This window comes from Lepidochelys kempii, chromosome 17 (genome assembly GCF_965140265.1).
Source record: "Lepidochelys kempii isolate rLepKem1 chromosome 17, rLepKem1.hap2, whole genome shotgun sequence".
NCBI classification, from domain to species: domain Eukaryota; kingdom Metazoa; phylum Chordata; order Testudines; family Cheloniidae; genus Lepidochelys; species Lepidochelys kempii.
The window spans coordinates 13,670,127-13,686,713 of NC_133272.1; the positions used below are offsets into that span (position 1 = coordinate 13,670,127).

Genomic DNA, 16,587 nt, shown 5'->3' on the forward strand with positions numbered 1-16,587 from the left:
TTATTTTCCGCCCCCCCCCCACTATGGTGTAATATCATGGGTCTGTCTCTTCTTGGCTTTGTCTACACTGGGAAATTAACAAACAAATTACAGTGGTTGCTACTGGTGTTAGTGCTGGCAGGATGTTGATATAGTGCTGTAATGTTGATATAAGGACTGGCTTGGTTTTACCATTAAATTACATGCATAATAGGATTAACTAAAGTGGTGGTAAAACCGAGACTGACTTTAGGAGCCTTGCCTATTAACCCCATGAGAGCACTGTTGGGAATTATTTTGTTCATTGTAGACACAGACCTTGGTATTATGGCCTATATTTTATTAGAGCTGGGAGATCCTGGAAAGTTTGACCTCCATAATAATGGCCTGGATTGCTAGGAGTGGACTTACCTTTTCGAAAGCATTTGTTTTTTCTTCTCAGGAAGCGGTATTCCATGATATCAAGTCCTGCTCTAGTGCAGTCCATTGTCACCGGTAGTAAACATTTGGGGCAGCACTGTAGGGAAGAGAGTCTAACACCCTGCAAAAGGAAGCAGCTTTTAAAATCTTTTAGAGGCTGATTCTCAGTTACACTAAGGCTCCTTTCCATGCTGACAGTTTAAAGGGACCGTAAAGTGGGTGCCCAGTACGCTGCCAAAGTGGGACTAAATACAATAAGAATATGCTCATTGGTACCTCCCTACTCTGCTATATATCTTGATCTCAAATGGTGCTGGCTCATCAGAGCTGGGCAGATATCCGTTCTCTCAGAGCTTCTGCTACATTCATCAGCATTCTAGAGAAACCCCAGAGTGGGAAGAAGGAGTACTGAAATAAGCTAAAAACCCAACGCATACTGCACGAGAGCAATTCAGCGTTGATGTAAGGCCGGTTTTGTGTAACTCTGAGAACACGAGTAGCTGTGTGGACACCCATTGATCAGCATTAGAAAGTCAATGCATTTGGAATACAGACACTAATGACTAAAATTTAGAGAGAAAAATATTTAATCATTATACCTAGGTTGGATGCAAACCTCCAAAGGGAAACTTAAGAGGAAAAACAGAGGCATAGTTACTTAGAGGCAATAGAGGAGAAATCTAAAGAGCAAAATGATGACATATAAAGAACAAAGCAACTAGACTAGAGAACCTAATTACAAAGAAAACAGAGCAACAGAAAAATAAGAGAGAGGAGACAAGACATAGAGGAACAAAATAACCAGAAGGGGATGAGTGGAAATAAGCAATTAAGAGAAATGGCAAGAGAAAAAAGACTGAACAAAGAAAGATACATGGAAAATAAAGGGACTGAAGAGGATGTAGATGGAACAAATCCATGCTGAGAACAAAGAGCCAAATCTCAGGCAGCCAGAGTCACTAAAAATAAAACAAGACAGCTAAAGGCAAAGGGAGAGGAGGACAAAAATAGCACTAAAGCTGAAGACATGACAGGAGAGAAGGTAAAAATGACATAGCCTTAAAGACAAGGGGGGAATCTCTCCCCCCCCGCAAGAAAACCCAAACAACAGAACAAAGCACAATCCCTGTGAATATATACAAAATCATCAGCTGGTGTGATCTGGTGTAGTTCTACTGAAGCTAATAGGGCTGTGCTGATTTACACCAGCTCAGGACCAGACCCAAGTCACGTTAACGCCCTGCTCCCAAGAAAATGCAAGGGTTGTTCTCCACATGTGCCCTCACGTTTTATTACTGAGAGTTAAGAGACAGCTCTCTGGGTGCTAGCAGCATGGGTGGGCACTGCTGGAATAACATTATTAGTTCTAACTGGGTCTGTGAGCCATAGGCTGCAGTGAGAAAGGGTTGTCCCATAAATAGGGCCACAAAAGGTATATGCAAGGAGTTCTCTCAGGAGTGGTGCATTTTTACATCCCAGGCCCATCTGTTCCATCAGATGATCCCCCCTATACTGGGTTGATCATCTCATGGCTTTTCAGCAGTAGGGTCCCTTTGTACCAGAGGAGTAGTGAAAAATGACCCCGATGCACAGACAAAGCTTGGAAGACTTAAAAAATTCTCAGGACTTAAAGTTTTTCTCTGTCATCTTCACAGCAGATGACTCATTATTTCTGACCTGAATTTAGAAGCATTTTTGTCTCAGCAGAAGGGGATTTCCTCTTGCTATTTTATGTACCTTTTGCCTCATGCCATTCTAAAATCAGTAGAACCATAAAGCAATGAATGGAGCGACAAAGAGACTCCTCTATTGCCAGCCACAATTAAGAAAAACAAATCACCCGTCAGATAATAAACTTGTCACCACCCACATAATTCACTTCTGTAAATCAGAAAGTACAGGTGTGTATCAGTCATGCCCAGGTTGAACCAGCCAGTATGCCAGCCCAGATGTCAGACTCTCTTCTCCTGAGGTCCTATCCTGCAGGCCTTTGCTCAGTCAATGACAGAGCCTTCAAAGGGGCTTGTTATGGCTTCCTGGGACTCATCAGGTCACAGAGATGCCCTCTGCCAGCTGCACTTTGTCCTGGCCACATCCCCGCTAACTGCAGGGAGGGGGCTTAGAGGAAGAGCAGCTATACTAGCTCTGTTCCATCAGATGATCTCCCCTATACTGGGTTGATCGTCTCATGGCTTCTCAGCAGTAGGGTCCCTTTGTACCAGAGGAGTAGTGAAAAATGGCCCCGAAACACAGACAAAGCTTGGAGGGCTTATAAAATTCTCAGTGTAGCTAGGTTTCAGAGTAGCAGCCGTGTTAGTCTGTATCCGCAAAAAGAAAAGGAGGACTTGTGGCACCTTAGAGACTAACCAATTTATTTGAGCATAAGCTTTCGTGAGCTACAGCTCACTTCATCGGCTGCTACAGCTCACTTCATCGGATGCATGTAGTTCACGAAAGCTCATGCTCAAACAAATTTGTTAGTCTCTAAGGTGCTACAAGTACTCCTTTTCTTTTTTCAGTGTAGCTATGGTACCCTCAGAGATTGCCGCTCAAAATGCAGAGTTGTTTGAGGTTCATTGCAGGTTTCCACCCAGTTGAATATTAGTATTGCAAAACATGCTGGTATTCCCATATTCACCCTGTCTGAAGAGCGTAAAAAGGAATTGGTTCCTGCAGATTTCAGAGTAACAGCCGTCTTAGTCTGTATTCGCAAAAAGAAAAGGAGGACTTGTGGCACCTTAGAGACTAACCAATTTATTTGAGCACAAGCTTTCGTGAGCTACAGCTCACTTCATCGGATGCATACTGTGGAAACTGCAGAAGACATTATATACACAGAGACCATGAAACAATACCTCCTCCCACCCCACTCTCCTGCTGGTAATAGCTTATCTAAAGTGATCACTCTCCTTACAATGTGTATGATAATGAAGTTGGGCCATTTCCAGCATTTCCCGCAGAGTTTCTCGGCTACCTATAAGACACTTAAACATAACAATAAAACCTAGTTAGAATAGCTAGGAAACCAGTTTTCAGGCTATTATCCATCATGTCTCAGAACATAAAATGATCACCAAGTGGGATTAAAAAAGAAATCCCTAGGGAGTTACTCATATGCATTATCTTTTATTATTATTATTATTTTGCCTCTCTCTGAACATCTGACATAGGCCCTTGCCGAAGATATTGCACTGAAGTAGAAGGACTGTTAGTCTCTTCTGGGGTAACAATTCTTATATTCCTTCCAACCAAACATTTAGCATATTAGGAGATATAAGAGCTAGTGCCCCAACTGTTAATTTGTTGACAGTACATATAATATATGGCAGACAATGAACTACCAAAGATCTCGGCCTGGAAGATGGGCCAGATCCACAGCTGGCATAAGTAAGCATAGCTACATTGGATTTATAGGGTCTGATTCTCATTTATATTAGGGTCCCCACTTTACACCAATTTGGCATTGTAAAGGGGCTTTACGTGGGTGGAAAGCAGCCAGAGGGTAAATGTGAATCAAGTCCATTCATGCTTATAATCTACAGACCAAATAGTCCAGTCCTTAGGCAAAACTCCCTTTGGGGTTAATAGAAGTTTTGCCTGTTTTAGGCCTGAAGGCTTGGTCCCAATCAATATAGAAGTCACTTTAACCACCACTGAAGTGCAACCACTTTTTGGAGAGAAACATTTATCCGTGCTCCCACCTCTGGAGAAAAAAAGCGTGGTCACCAAGGTCCAGAGCACAGAGTTTAACGATGTTCAGCAATGCCATACCATAGTTCAGACAGACAGTAAAGGGACCTCCATCCAGTTGAAACTATACTGGGAATTTGTGAAGGAATCCATCCAGGACACTGCAGTTAACACCTGTGTTCTTGAAAAAGAACCATAGGATTTTTAATGAGCACAAATAGTTAGAGCAACTGAGTCTATTTTTTGTTAGAAGTTATTTAGTCATTCTGTTTCTGAAGCAACGTAATTATTTTGCTTCTATTGTAGACCCTAGTCCCCCAAACATTTACACACATTAGTATCTTTATGCACCTGAGTAGCCCCATTGACTTTACAGTGCTGTGTAACTCTTCCCTGTAAATGTTTGTAGGACTGATTTTGGCAACCATCTCCCCCAAATAAATACCTCCAAAGTGCTCAACCCAACTTTCAATTTTCTACCAAAGCTGAAAATTCTGGAAAGCTGGGGAATCTCTCAAAACCTTGCCTTTCTTCACTTGTCAGGTGAATGGGGCTACAAGGGGGAGAAATTCAGATCAGCGAACCTGACAAAAACGTAATCTGATTGTTTATGTACATTTACAAAACACTTTGGTTCAAATGAGGGAGGTCTGGCCCCCAGTGGATTATTCAGCTAGGCTTGGAATTTCAGCTGGGATTCCTAATGGTCACATGAACTTTCTGTACGTTGCATACAAAAGCAAAACCAAGGTCTCATCTACAGTTTTCGTAGTTGCTTCCGAGCGCTCGGTATAGGGATTTCACAATGCTTAATTTCACACTGCATAATGGAGTGCTTAACTCCATACCCATTAGCAGTGGATGAATGCCCAAATTACTTAGTGGTCAAGCAAAGAGGCTTTTCTATTGGGAGTTCATGAGTCAAACCTGACTTTGAAAGCAGTCGAACAGTGAAGTTTCTGAAAGCTTGGCTATCTGCCCAGGGCAGTGGCAATAAAGTTACTGCTAAAGTGTTTTGACTGTAGGAATAAATGCTCATTTTTGACTTTGAAGTTCCATAAAATAGGTTGGATTGTATAGTTCTCTCTGGCCTAGACTGGTCCATCATAAAATTAGAAACTTACAAAACTATATGGCAATGACAATGCAGGTGTTCTTCCATTAGTCTTGTAATATCCCTTAAAAGAGCTTTTAGCATAACCCCAAAAGCCCCTCCCCTGTGTGTGTGATGACTTACTCACAAACAATACCTCTGACCAGGTGATTTTTCATCTCCTCAGTATATAATTTCATTATCTTTGTGACTGACAGACCATATGGAGGGATGGAATGGCAAATTAATCTGTATAAGCAATCTCCCTTTCATTCTTCTTTTTCTAAAATTTAAGTTCCATTTCTATAAAAAAAACAACCCACCTTTGTGTTAAATAGGGAGCAGAGGATAACGAGTCCCTCCACATTTCAGTGGCATCCAATCCTTTCTAAATTACTTGAGAGGCAAGCCACCTGGACACTGCTTGTTGAAGCAATTAACTAGAGAGAGAGATGCAAGATGCAACATTTAGATCCAGATCTGTAAAAGCACCAAAGTTTGAATCTCAGGTTTTGTTTTTGGCCTGTCTCTGCATTTTACAATCCTAAATGTAAGAACTTTAAATGAATACAAGAGGTAAAATCCTGGCTCCATTTAAGTCAGTGGTAAAACTCCTGTTGACTTCAGTAGAGCCAGGATTGCACCCAGGTGCTTGTCTGCTGAAGTTTTCTTCTTGATCTTTTTAAAGCCTTCTATGTATGCTGATTGGAAACCAATTTAGGGGAATTTCTTCCCTCTTCCCAAACCTATATCCATTTGAATACCAAATCAGAAATGCCTTGTTCACTTCCAAAATCCTCTTCACTTTTCATTTTCTTACATTTACTTATATGATAATTTATAAAATGATAATATCAAAGAGCTTCAAAATACTCATTGACAATCTCTTCTTAAATGGAATCCCATTACAAAATAAGTCCCGTTTCTTCCCCAGAATCATCTCTTTCAGACAAAGCCCGATGCAAAGAGATGGGTCTTAGTGGCTGACTGTATTACTTCCTGGTTCTATCCAGAACTGGAAGCAGAAGCGATAAAACAACAGGTTCTTCTCAAGCTGTTTCTGGTCAACAAGAAGTACCCAAACTCTCACAGAGAACTGTCTTCACCATGAGATCAGCAGTCCAAATATCAAGACTCACTCGGAACCCAGTCCTGCAAACACTGACTCAATTACATAAGTAACTTTACATGTGTGAGTAAAGCATTCTACATGCCTAAGTGTGGCAGGACTGGCCTCTGGGTTTGGAATAGTCATAAAAGTTTCAGATAAACATGCGAACTTTTGGGGTGGTTATGCTGAAACATTTTGAGTTCTCCCAACACTACGCAATACATGATTTCCACGGCTGACCTTTAGCAAATGAATTGCTCATTTAGAGATAATTGTACTGCATTTATCATTAATTTTGTCGCATAACCCTCCCCCGCCACCACCGCAAGTTTTTTCAGTGAAAAGTTTCTTGGCAAATTATTTTCGTTACCAGGTGGCAATGAACAAGAGGGGGAAACTTACAGACATTTTAAAACATACACATCATGCTGGTTTTGTAAGTGCTAAAATTTATTACACAAGAGATGATGCAACAGCTAATAAGAGAGCAAAGTTTTACAATGACTCCGTACTGTGCAATTCAGGATAACTGAAAGATTTCACTTCATTAAGGACAGCAAGGGTGAAAAAATCAGAGAAATGCCAATGGGGAGTCTTGTCAAGCATGATTGAACAATGATGTTCATTGCTGTAGAAGGAACAATGAAATACATCTGCTTCTGTTCAATAAATTACTAAAACATCAGCTATAAACCTGTTGCATGGCATTGAAAATGAAACTCATTAAACATCAAGGTAGCTTCATCATGACCCGAATGGAAGACAGGCACGAGTGCTCTGCAGCAAACAACTCTGGGTACATCCAGTCTTTGGGAATGATATTTACACGTACTTCTCATATATTAATATATTTTATACTTACCCTGACCAGAGGGCAACCAGAAAAATTATTATTCTGTGAGAAAGACAAAGAAAAGAGGTTCCCCCCTCCCCACAACAGACACAGCTTGATGTGAAATGAATTCTTTTAACGTTCATGTGAACATTGGTAACTTGGTTTGTCACTATTCCCCCTTCTCAATTACCCTGACATTGGGACCCAAACGCAATATCTGGGGGTCACCTATCATGGCTGAATAAATTGGGTAGTGCATATTCTTGTGGTTGAAAATTGAGAACGTGACAATGCCACCTTCACTGTGTTGCTGTAATTAGCCTTGATGGCTGCCAGAGCAGGAACTTGTGGCAAATCAGCATTGAAACAAACTACATTCATTTATCTGTTTACCTCCCTCCCCTGACTTAGCCAAAGCTCATGAAGAATCACAGAGGCCAGGATTGTGGCAAGCAGGGATACACCAGACATGGTACAATGAATGTGCTCAAACACCCACCACAGGGAGTAGGACTAAAGCACTACGAAGATCAGGGGTTTTTATTATTATTTTGTCTTCATTTGTCACGAGTGTATTTTTAAAATTAATCCCACTGCTTCACTCAGAGGATTGCCTTGGTAGGATCTTCTCTCCTCTTACTTGTTCTTGGCATGACCTGCAAACAAGCATAATTATCCTCACTTTCAAAAGAACAGCAATAGGATAAAGAAGAATTGCAGGAGAGGCAGTTCTGGTGCTGAAACTCCAGTGTGGAGCAAAGCAAGTCAGCTGCTCAGCATGCTGTTGGCTGGTCAGCATCTTGCTGTTCAGCTGATTGGCTGCCCCTTGGGAAAGAAGACTTCCATTGGCCATCCTCACTAAGAGCACACTGGACTGGTCCTGCAATGGGGTAATCATTTGAAATCAATGTGAAGGAGCAGCAATCACTTTGGGGGGAAAACTGGAAGGTGTTTTTAGAGGAGAACGCATTCAGGAGGGTGGTGGTGGGATTTGGCTGCCATTTGGCAAAGGCGTGGGAAAAGGAGATCCATTCTGCATGTGGTGGGTTACTGCAATTGTTAGAAGGTGGAAAGTACAGGAGATAACTACTTTAAACAGCCTTATAGACTGAAGCAGGGTTTTGCTGTTGCTGGAGGAGGCATACGTGTTAAGTGGAGGGGGAAGCAACAGAAGATCATATTTTTTTTATTTCAGCTGATTTAGAGTAATGAAAGAATTGGCATGAGATAAGAATATATGAATGGCCACACTGGGTCAGACCAATGCTCCATCTAGCCCAGTTCCCTGTCTTCCAACAGTGGCTGGTGCCAGGTGCTTCAGGGGGAATGAACCGAACAGGGCAATTATCAAGTAAGCCATCCCTGTCATTCAGTGCCAGCTTCTTGCAAACAGAATATAGGGGACACTTAGAGCACAGGGTTACATCCCTGACTCTTGTAGCTAACAGCCATTGTTGGACCTATCCTCCAGGAACTTATTTAATTCTTATTTGAACCCACTTATACTTTTGGCCTTCACAACATCCCCCGGCAACGAGTTCCACAGGTTGACTGCATTGTGTGAAGAAGTACTTCCTTATGTTTGTTTTAAACCTGCTGCTTATTAATTTCATTGGGTGACCCCCTGGTTCTTGTGTTATGAGAAGGGGTCAATAACACTTCCTCATTCACTTTCTCCACATCCTCCCTTAGTCGTCTCTTTCCTAAGCTGAGCAGTCTCTGTCTGTTTAATCTTTCCTCATATGCAAGCTGTTTTATACCCCTTATATTTTGTTGCCTTTCTTGGTACCTTTTCCACTTCTAATGTATCTTTTTTGAGATGGGGAGCAGAACTGGACACAGTATTCAAGAAGTGGGTGCACCAGGGATTTCTGTATTGGCATTATGATATTTACTGTCTTATTATCTATCCCTTCCTTAATGGTTCCTGACCTCCTGTTAGCTGTTTTGACTGCCCCAGTAAACTGAACAGATGTTTTCAGAGAACTATCCATGATGATGCCAAAATCTCTTTCTTGAGTTGTAACAGCTACTTGAGACCCCATCATTTTGTATGTATAGTTGGTATCCTGCTGTTGGGAGAGGGAAATCAATGGGCTATTTGGAGATGCCTTTGAGACCTGTCACTTTAAAGCATGCCTGTCCCAGGATGAAGAAGAAGGTGGATAGGAGAGAAGAGACATTTAAAAACACCTAATGACTTTAACTCAGCTCACTTTAGGCTTCCAAACTTGGCAATCTTTTTCTGTTTTAGACAGACAAATGCTCTTGCTTGACAAGTGGGTTTGTCCAAGGTCTCTTAACTCTGGTCCTGGTATAAACCTTGATGGCCCTTGCTAAGAGCTTCAAGTCATTTGTGAAAGCAGCTCTTCCCCGTCAATAAACCATCCATAAGACTGCACAGGTTTCATTCCAGCAGAAATAAGTGATACCTTGAGAGCTCTTGCTAGATGAAACTAACAGTTCTGACCCAATTTCACCCAGTTGGAATCAGCTGTGAGAGACTAATAAACAATAAAAAAAACTCCACAAATGCCCACTTCCCCCAAGGTCCTCTCCTGATACCGTGAATAAAGCTCTGTTTTTATATTTATTTCCAAAGCTGTGAAAAGGATCCCTGTCTGATTGGTCCAAGTCACTTGTGTTGTGAGTGAAGCTCTTCAGACTGCTCTGGCCCTTACACCTTTACTTGATGAAGTTTTTAATTGTCCATCTTTGTCCCGTGCAGCTGCGAAGAATTAGATCAATGCCGGACATTCCTTTGCTCTCCACTTCCAAGCAGCGCCCAGTCCCCTTATTCAGGATCGCACCATTCTAAAATCAAAGATATAGGTAAGAACTTTCTGTGTAGCCAACAGGTGACTGCATGCCATCACTGGGACAGGGACTATGTCTTCCTCTGGACCTGGTAAGTGCTTAACACTTGGTGGGCGGGCACTAAGGCAAACTAAGAAATAATGTCCATTAAAATAATCCATGAAATCCTTCAGCCCTCAGTGCATACATCCCTGCCACTTCAGCTAACTGAGAAAATCTGTAATCTGCAAGTAGCAGGGTCTTAACCTCTGTGTGAGGGAGACATGATCACACACATTTAGCCAATATATTACACACTCCCAACATAGACAAAGGCAATTTTCAGTCTCTGAGGTCTGCCTGATCCTATTCTGGGATGCCATTTTGTGACGAATCTATGGCTGCATGGCGTGAATATCGATTTCTGGGCCTTATGCACCAGCAGTACAAGACTTAGGAAGAAGGAGAAACATCCTTAATTTCACCAACGTTAAATTGTTCTTAGGCTGAGCAATTTCTGTGAGAGTAAAAGTAGCAAAGGGGGCACAAAAACATCTCCTCTCGCAGCATGTTGGCTCGTAGCCCCTACCTCTGAAGAAATGCTTCCTCCTTGCTATAAAGACGAGGCATAGGTAAAGGGAGGAGAAGCAGGCGAAAGCCCCAGCCTCACAAACCTGTATGAAATTCCAGCGTTTATGGAGGCTGCTCTTGACCTTTTCACAATCAAGGAGCTGAGGGAGCCGGCTTTTCATGTTATCCACCAGGCAGCGGGTATCTGGCAAGAGAGTCGTGGTCCCAAGGGCCCCTAAGTGAAGAAATCCCTCCTTGGTGTAGCGGGCAAGCTGAGGGGATGGGAGGAAAAAGACTGTTAGCGTTTCTCGAATGTCATTAGAGAAGAGATGCAGAGGGGACTGAGCTAGTGAGTACAGGAGATGGGCATGACATGCAAAAGCCTGTACTCAGGAAATTTCTAGCTCAGTTTTGCAGACACATGCAGGTGACCGGGGGTGGGGGTTGTTTGATACCTAAATACCTTTATGGATCTGAGCTTTAATAACTAACAACCCCCTGGGGGGGATCCTTTGGCCTTTATTTGGTATTGATACTATCCTAGTCATGGTGGTTTTAGACTGTAGCCAGTTTGGGTCATGCTGGACCATTCTATTGATTCTGAGATGCTTAGCTGTGGGTTCTTCTTCTGACAACTAAATGCCTTGTCGGTGTGTCCAGAGCAGCCCTCCAGCTATGCTAGGCATAGTTAGAAAATAGCAGCCAATAGGTAAGGGTAGCCAAGTGAAGGATTTGATTTGTGATCACGTCCCTCACGAACTGATCCAATCTTAGATCCCCCATATTGTTCACCATATGTGTGTACAGCTATAGATGATATAAAAGCCTCCTGGTGTGACCATTTCCAACACACTAGAGTATCCGTCAGTATCCTGCTAATGCATAACTGTATATCTCGTTTCCCCCATGCACCCTGAAAATTCTGTCTGTTCTGGAGGAAATGTTGAATGATAGCACCAGAGGAAGGCATCAGAGCTGTCTTGTCCTCAGCCATGGAAAGAGTGAAGTCTTGCTACTGGTCAGAAATTAGCTATAGGAAGACAACTGCCCCCCTCACGTCCCTTCCTGTTGTTTATTGTCCAACGATCTGCATTGTTGTTTAAGAAAAGGCTGATATTTGCAAAGTTTAAAAAAAAATATTTCCCTAGACGTATTTAAATTCACAGAGTGAAAAGAGATGAATGACAGCAGCCTGCCTTTTATAATTCAGGGGAAAGATATACACAGCTGCTTATTTAAATTATGAATCAATCTATTATCCAGCAGACAAATGAGAAGTATTCAGCACATTAATTAACTGAATATATCTGTGACCCAGATGCTTAAAGAGAGGCAGTAAATCACACTGGGAGTTGTGGTTATCTTTGTTGGAATAATTAAACATCCAAAATCAGGTTAAAAACGATGTAAAGGGGTTTGACTTGAACCAATAAAAGCAGATCCCGCTGATTAAGGTATTTGTTTCTAATTTCATCTTTACTTCACTATGTTGGATTTAGACATACAAGCGCATTGCTCTGGGTTGGCGTGCATGATTGTGTCTCTAGAGGCTTGTGACTATAACAGCATGCTATTTATCAACAGCTCATCGACTCCTTCAGATCATTTGGCAGCGTTGTGGTGTGTTTGGTGCTGAAGTTCCCAGGTTTGCTCTCCAGCTGGGACAAAGGGGGCTGGATTCTGACTAGAACTGGCTGAAACACATGACCCTTTAGCTGTAACATCGTGATCAAACTTCCCCTGACTGTGCATTGACAAGTTCTTTTTCCCTGTGGTTTTGGCCAGAGCCCTCAGTTGTGTTAGGGTTGGGTCTGTGGAACAGGAGGGAGCGCCTTCTAGAGGTTAATGCAGCACCATATACATCAGGACTGCTGGGGTCTATTCCCAACTCTGCCACTGACTCATTGAATAGGCCCTGGGCAAGACACTTAACCTCTCTGTGCCTCAGTTTATTCATTTGCAAAACAGGTATAATGCTCACCTGCATCACAGAAGCTTAATTACTTCAACTCTGCAAAGTGTGATGAGACTGTCTGGCAACAGGGCTACCATATGAACAAAGCAGTAGAATTACTCTAAGAGCAAATCAAGTATTGCAGAATGGTGAAATTCTGGATTATCTGTTTTTATTGGCGCTGATGTTTTTGTTTCAAATCCTCAGCAGTGAAATTCTTGACTGACAGTTTGTGTTTTAGTAAAGCAACCAAACTGAATTAGTATTTGAACAGTAGCTCACAAATTTTTCAAGGACTAAAAAAATCCATCTGCAAGCGCATGCATGCAGTGCAAGTATTTTTCTTTATGCCGCTTTTAAAACCTTAGTGACCACGTATACAATTATTGTATTAGGCATCTTTCCTTTCATTATGTTTGGCAGCTTCTCTTTAGCCTGTTGGCCTAGTGCCCACAAGGCAATAAAATTTCTGTGCTTAGATGTTATCTCCTTTTGAGGTGGGAAAAGCAACTAGAGCAAAAATCAGATCAGGTCCTGAAGGCAAGGGACAATGGGAAAATGAAATAATCTGAGGAACAAACATGGATCTTATGAGAAATCGATCAAAATGGATATATTACATGTGCAACCTATTTGGTATAATAGCCAGATAAATAAAGCCCAGATTGTATTTCTGGATTGACTTCAGCGTATTGCATACTATTTGATCTACCTCACTGTCAACCAAAACAGAGCTTGCAATTGCTTTACTCTTCAGTCTTTTTCATCAGCTCAAAGCGGAGGACAGTTATTCCTGGAAAGTATCACTGCTGGAAAAGGCTGTTTCGGAGAGTTAACGTTGTGCACGTGCATTGATGAGTTAAATAAGTTTAAGGGTGTGATTTTCAAATAAGCTCCAGTGATTGAGGAGTACAAATCCCCTTGTGTTCTGAATGAAGGATGCATGAAAGGTGTGATGTTTTGGTTCTAAAGTTAGGGCCACTATTGTTGAAGTTGCAGTTTTGGTGCCCTCAACTGAAGTAACGTACTCTGCCTTCAGCGTAGAGGTGTGGGTAGGGGGGAAGGAGACAAGTGTATATGGGCAAACTGGGGGGAGGGGATGCAGGACCTAAAATCTATTTTATAACTAACTACATGGCAAGTTGGCAGCAGGGTCCTTTAGCTTGCAACAGGGGTTGGACACCCTCTGCCTTCCTCCAATCCCCACAGCAAGGTGCGGGGGGCCTGACTCCTGTAGTCCCAAAGCCAGCTGTGGCTCCAAGACCCCTGGAGGCATTGTAGGGGGCTGGCACCACCAGGGCTCCCTTGTCCCAGCCCTCTGCTCTTCCCAGGCCCCATTCACCTGCAGAAGTGGAAGATGAAGGCCCTGTGGTCATGCAGGAGCTGTGTTGCTTGGGGGGCCTGGCCCACACCAGCTGGCAGAGAGGAACCATTCAAGGCCATGGCCACATGCAGGTGGCAGCAGAGCTTGCCCCTGAGCCAGGGCAGCAAGTCCCCCAGGGAACCTGGCTGCAACTTGCATGCAGAGCCTAGGCCTGACTCTCACAGGGAGCCTGGCCCCATTCCCCATCTCATCTGCCTCCACCACTGCCCCTCCTCCTCCCCCCGGACTATATGCACCAGCCCACATTTCAACAAGGAGATTGCATAGAAGTCATGGGGAGTGTGGGAAGTCACACTTTCCACAGATCAAAATGGCAGGGTGTGAGATGTTACTTCTAATGGATGTACTCTACACTGCTAACTTCTACAGGCCACCTTGTTCATATTCTTGAATGGGTCCCCCACTGGCAAGGACTGACCATGTTGCAGAGGAGTATGGACATCTCTAGGGATTAGGGAAAAGGAGAGGAAGTAAATCCATAGGAATTACCATATAGACCTCTATGAGTAGGTCTACACTGCATTACAGACCCAAGTGAGACCCAGGCTTGTGGACTTGGTGTTTCTAAGCTAGTGCTCGAGCATCTATACAGCACTGAAAGCCTGGGTTTCAAATTGCTGAACCCGAGTCTCTCAGTCATATTCATGTGACCCTTCTGACTTGAGGCCATGGCTTGACCTGCGTTCACATTGTAAAACAGAGCTTGGACCGGCGTCTCAGTGGGATTTTGGGGGCACTGATCAACCCCCTCAGCAGTGTCTGAGAATTTAGGTCCTGAGTGTACGCTGACCTGAGTGAGACTGATCAGTGTGGACAGAAGGGGGGCTTGAACTCAGACCTGAGCCTGCATTTAGCGTGCAGTACAGACCTACCCTATCAGGCCACTAGGATGTGAGGAGTTCTAGAAAGGGGGAGAGAGAGAGAAACAGGGGAAAAGGGAAGAAATCCAAGAGGAACCCTTAAGAAAACCAACAACGATCTAATGACCAAACCGTTAAAGGAAATTAATATGGAGTGACACTGCCTCAGGCTCACTGCTGACTTTGGAGAAGGTTGAACATGTCCACAAGTAGCCCCATAAGACTGTACCTCTCAGCAAATGCTCACCAATGTAAGGGTTGCACAACCTAACCCTCAGATTAATAAGTGAGGATGTGCTAAGAGCCTGGCCCTAGAACCTCCAAGTATCACTATTCTAAATCTCTTTCCAATCCAGAAGGGGATGGTGTAACCATACCTCTGTTGAAAGGGGGTGGCAGCTGCCTGTGTTTTTAAGAGGGAAGGAGGGGGTAAAGTAAAGATTACATAATTTAGCTAACCTGTAGCTTCTGCAAATTTAAACAGTTGGGTAAGCCTCACACTCTACAAATGCACTGTTGCATCATTCAGTTTGATCTCCTCATTTGTAAACCTGACATTAACAATATACACTCTTTGATTACTATTTCTGGCTGATTGCTCCTCGGTGATGGAAGAAAGTTAGACTTCTTCGGACCTGGGAAATAAGTCGTGATGATGTTCCTTGACTATCAAAAAATAATATAGAGTTGTTTAGCTTTTTCTGCAGAGGCCAGCTTCTCAACTAGCCACAATACATAAAAGAGTACAGTATTTTCTTTTTTAAACAACTCAATCTAAATGCTACTTGTCCCCCAATGATACACCATTCTTCTGGATTATTTCAGTATTAGTGGCTTTGTCCCAGGGTCCTGCTGCTTAACAAGTTTGTTTGAGGAAAACATTTTATCCTATAATTAAAGGGAAGGAAGGCACTGCTGGATGGACATTATCTTGTTTTATAGTGCCTTCTATTATGCCAATATATCACCACAGTTCTGTCACTCCAATGACATTACTGTAATACATCATCAAAAATACTTTGCAGTAATGATATATCACTTAAAAGATGCAGCTAACAGAAAGTGAGTCCAAGAACAGATTCAATTTAATTACAGGATAAAGGGATTCTTCATCATTCACTCTTGGTGATGAATTAACCTAGAAATGAATGAAAGCCTTATATGAAAGAAGAGAGGAAGGAACGCTAAAGGGAAGATAAACAGAGGAAACAACAAAAAGGGAGACAAATGCGGCCATAGAGATACTTTGAGCAAAAGCAAAAAAAAATCTTATCGGCAATACAAGCTGCACTATGCATCTGACCGCAAGGCTCTGAAGCCAGATTGCATTTTACCAGAACACCAAAATCACTGAGCAGACATATCTATCTAATGCTTTGGCTTGTAAATGTTTGCTTTATGTGCCCAAATGCCATTCTCTTTTTTTGAGCAGCTGGGCATACCATTAGATGCCCACATTAATTGGGGCTCATTGTTTCTTTCATGGTTTGGAGAGGAAAGGAACAACGTGGATCAGAAAGAAAAATCTGCTTTGAGCTGGTTTCCTTGAGCCTGCCAGTCAAACAAACAGTAATGCAACATTTTAATGCAGATCACCACACAGGAAAAGAAAACATCATTAAGTTTAATAAAAAAAAAAAAACCCCAGTGGAAGGAAGAAATAACCTGCTTTTAGTCATTCATCTCAAAGTCCAAGGTTAGCAGGCAGTATCAGTTTAGTTTCTCATAGTCAGAAACTTAAAGGCATAAGCTTCCGTCTACAAAGTGCAATATGCAGTTTGTGCATAATTTGTTATTAAATGGCACATTCACAACAGTGGCTAAGTTATACTTAGTAAAGAGAGCTACATCATTGGGTGATCTAGTTTATCCTTCCCTTTGTACAAAGAACAGGA

General features: G+C 42.5%; 1 protein-coding gene across 3 annotated transcripts in view; it reads right to left on the reverse strand.

Moving 5' to 3' along the window:
* Positions 1-6,728: 6,728 nt before the first annotated feature.
* GALNT17 (polypeptide N-acetylgalactosaminyltransferase 17) overlaps positions 6,729-16,587 on the reverse strand; it is a 288,971-nt gene continuing 279,112 nt past the window's right edge. For all 3 annotated transcript variants that reach the window (XM_073315115.1, XM_073315116.1, XM_073315117.1), the window contains 2 exons: positions 10,599-10,766; positions 6,729-9,942 (listed from right to left, as the gene is read on the reverse strand). In XM_073315115.1, the coding sequence (XP_073171216.1) occupies positions 9,814-9,942; positions 10,599-10,766 (297 nt within the window). In that variant the 3' untranslated portion in view covers positions 6,729-9,813. The remainder of the gene's footprint in view (positions 9,943-10,598; positions 10,767-16,587) is intronic.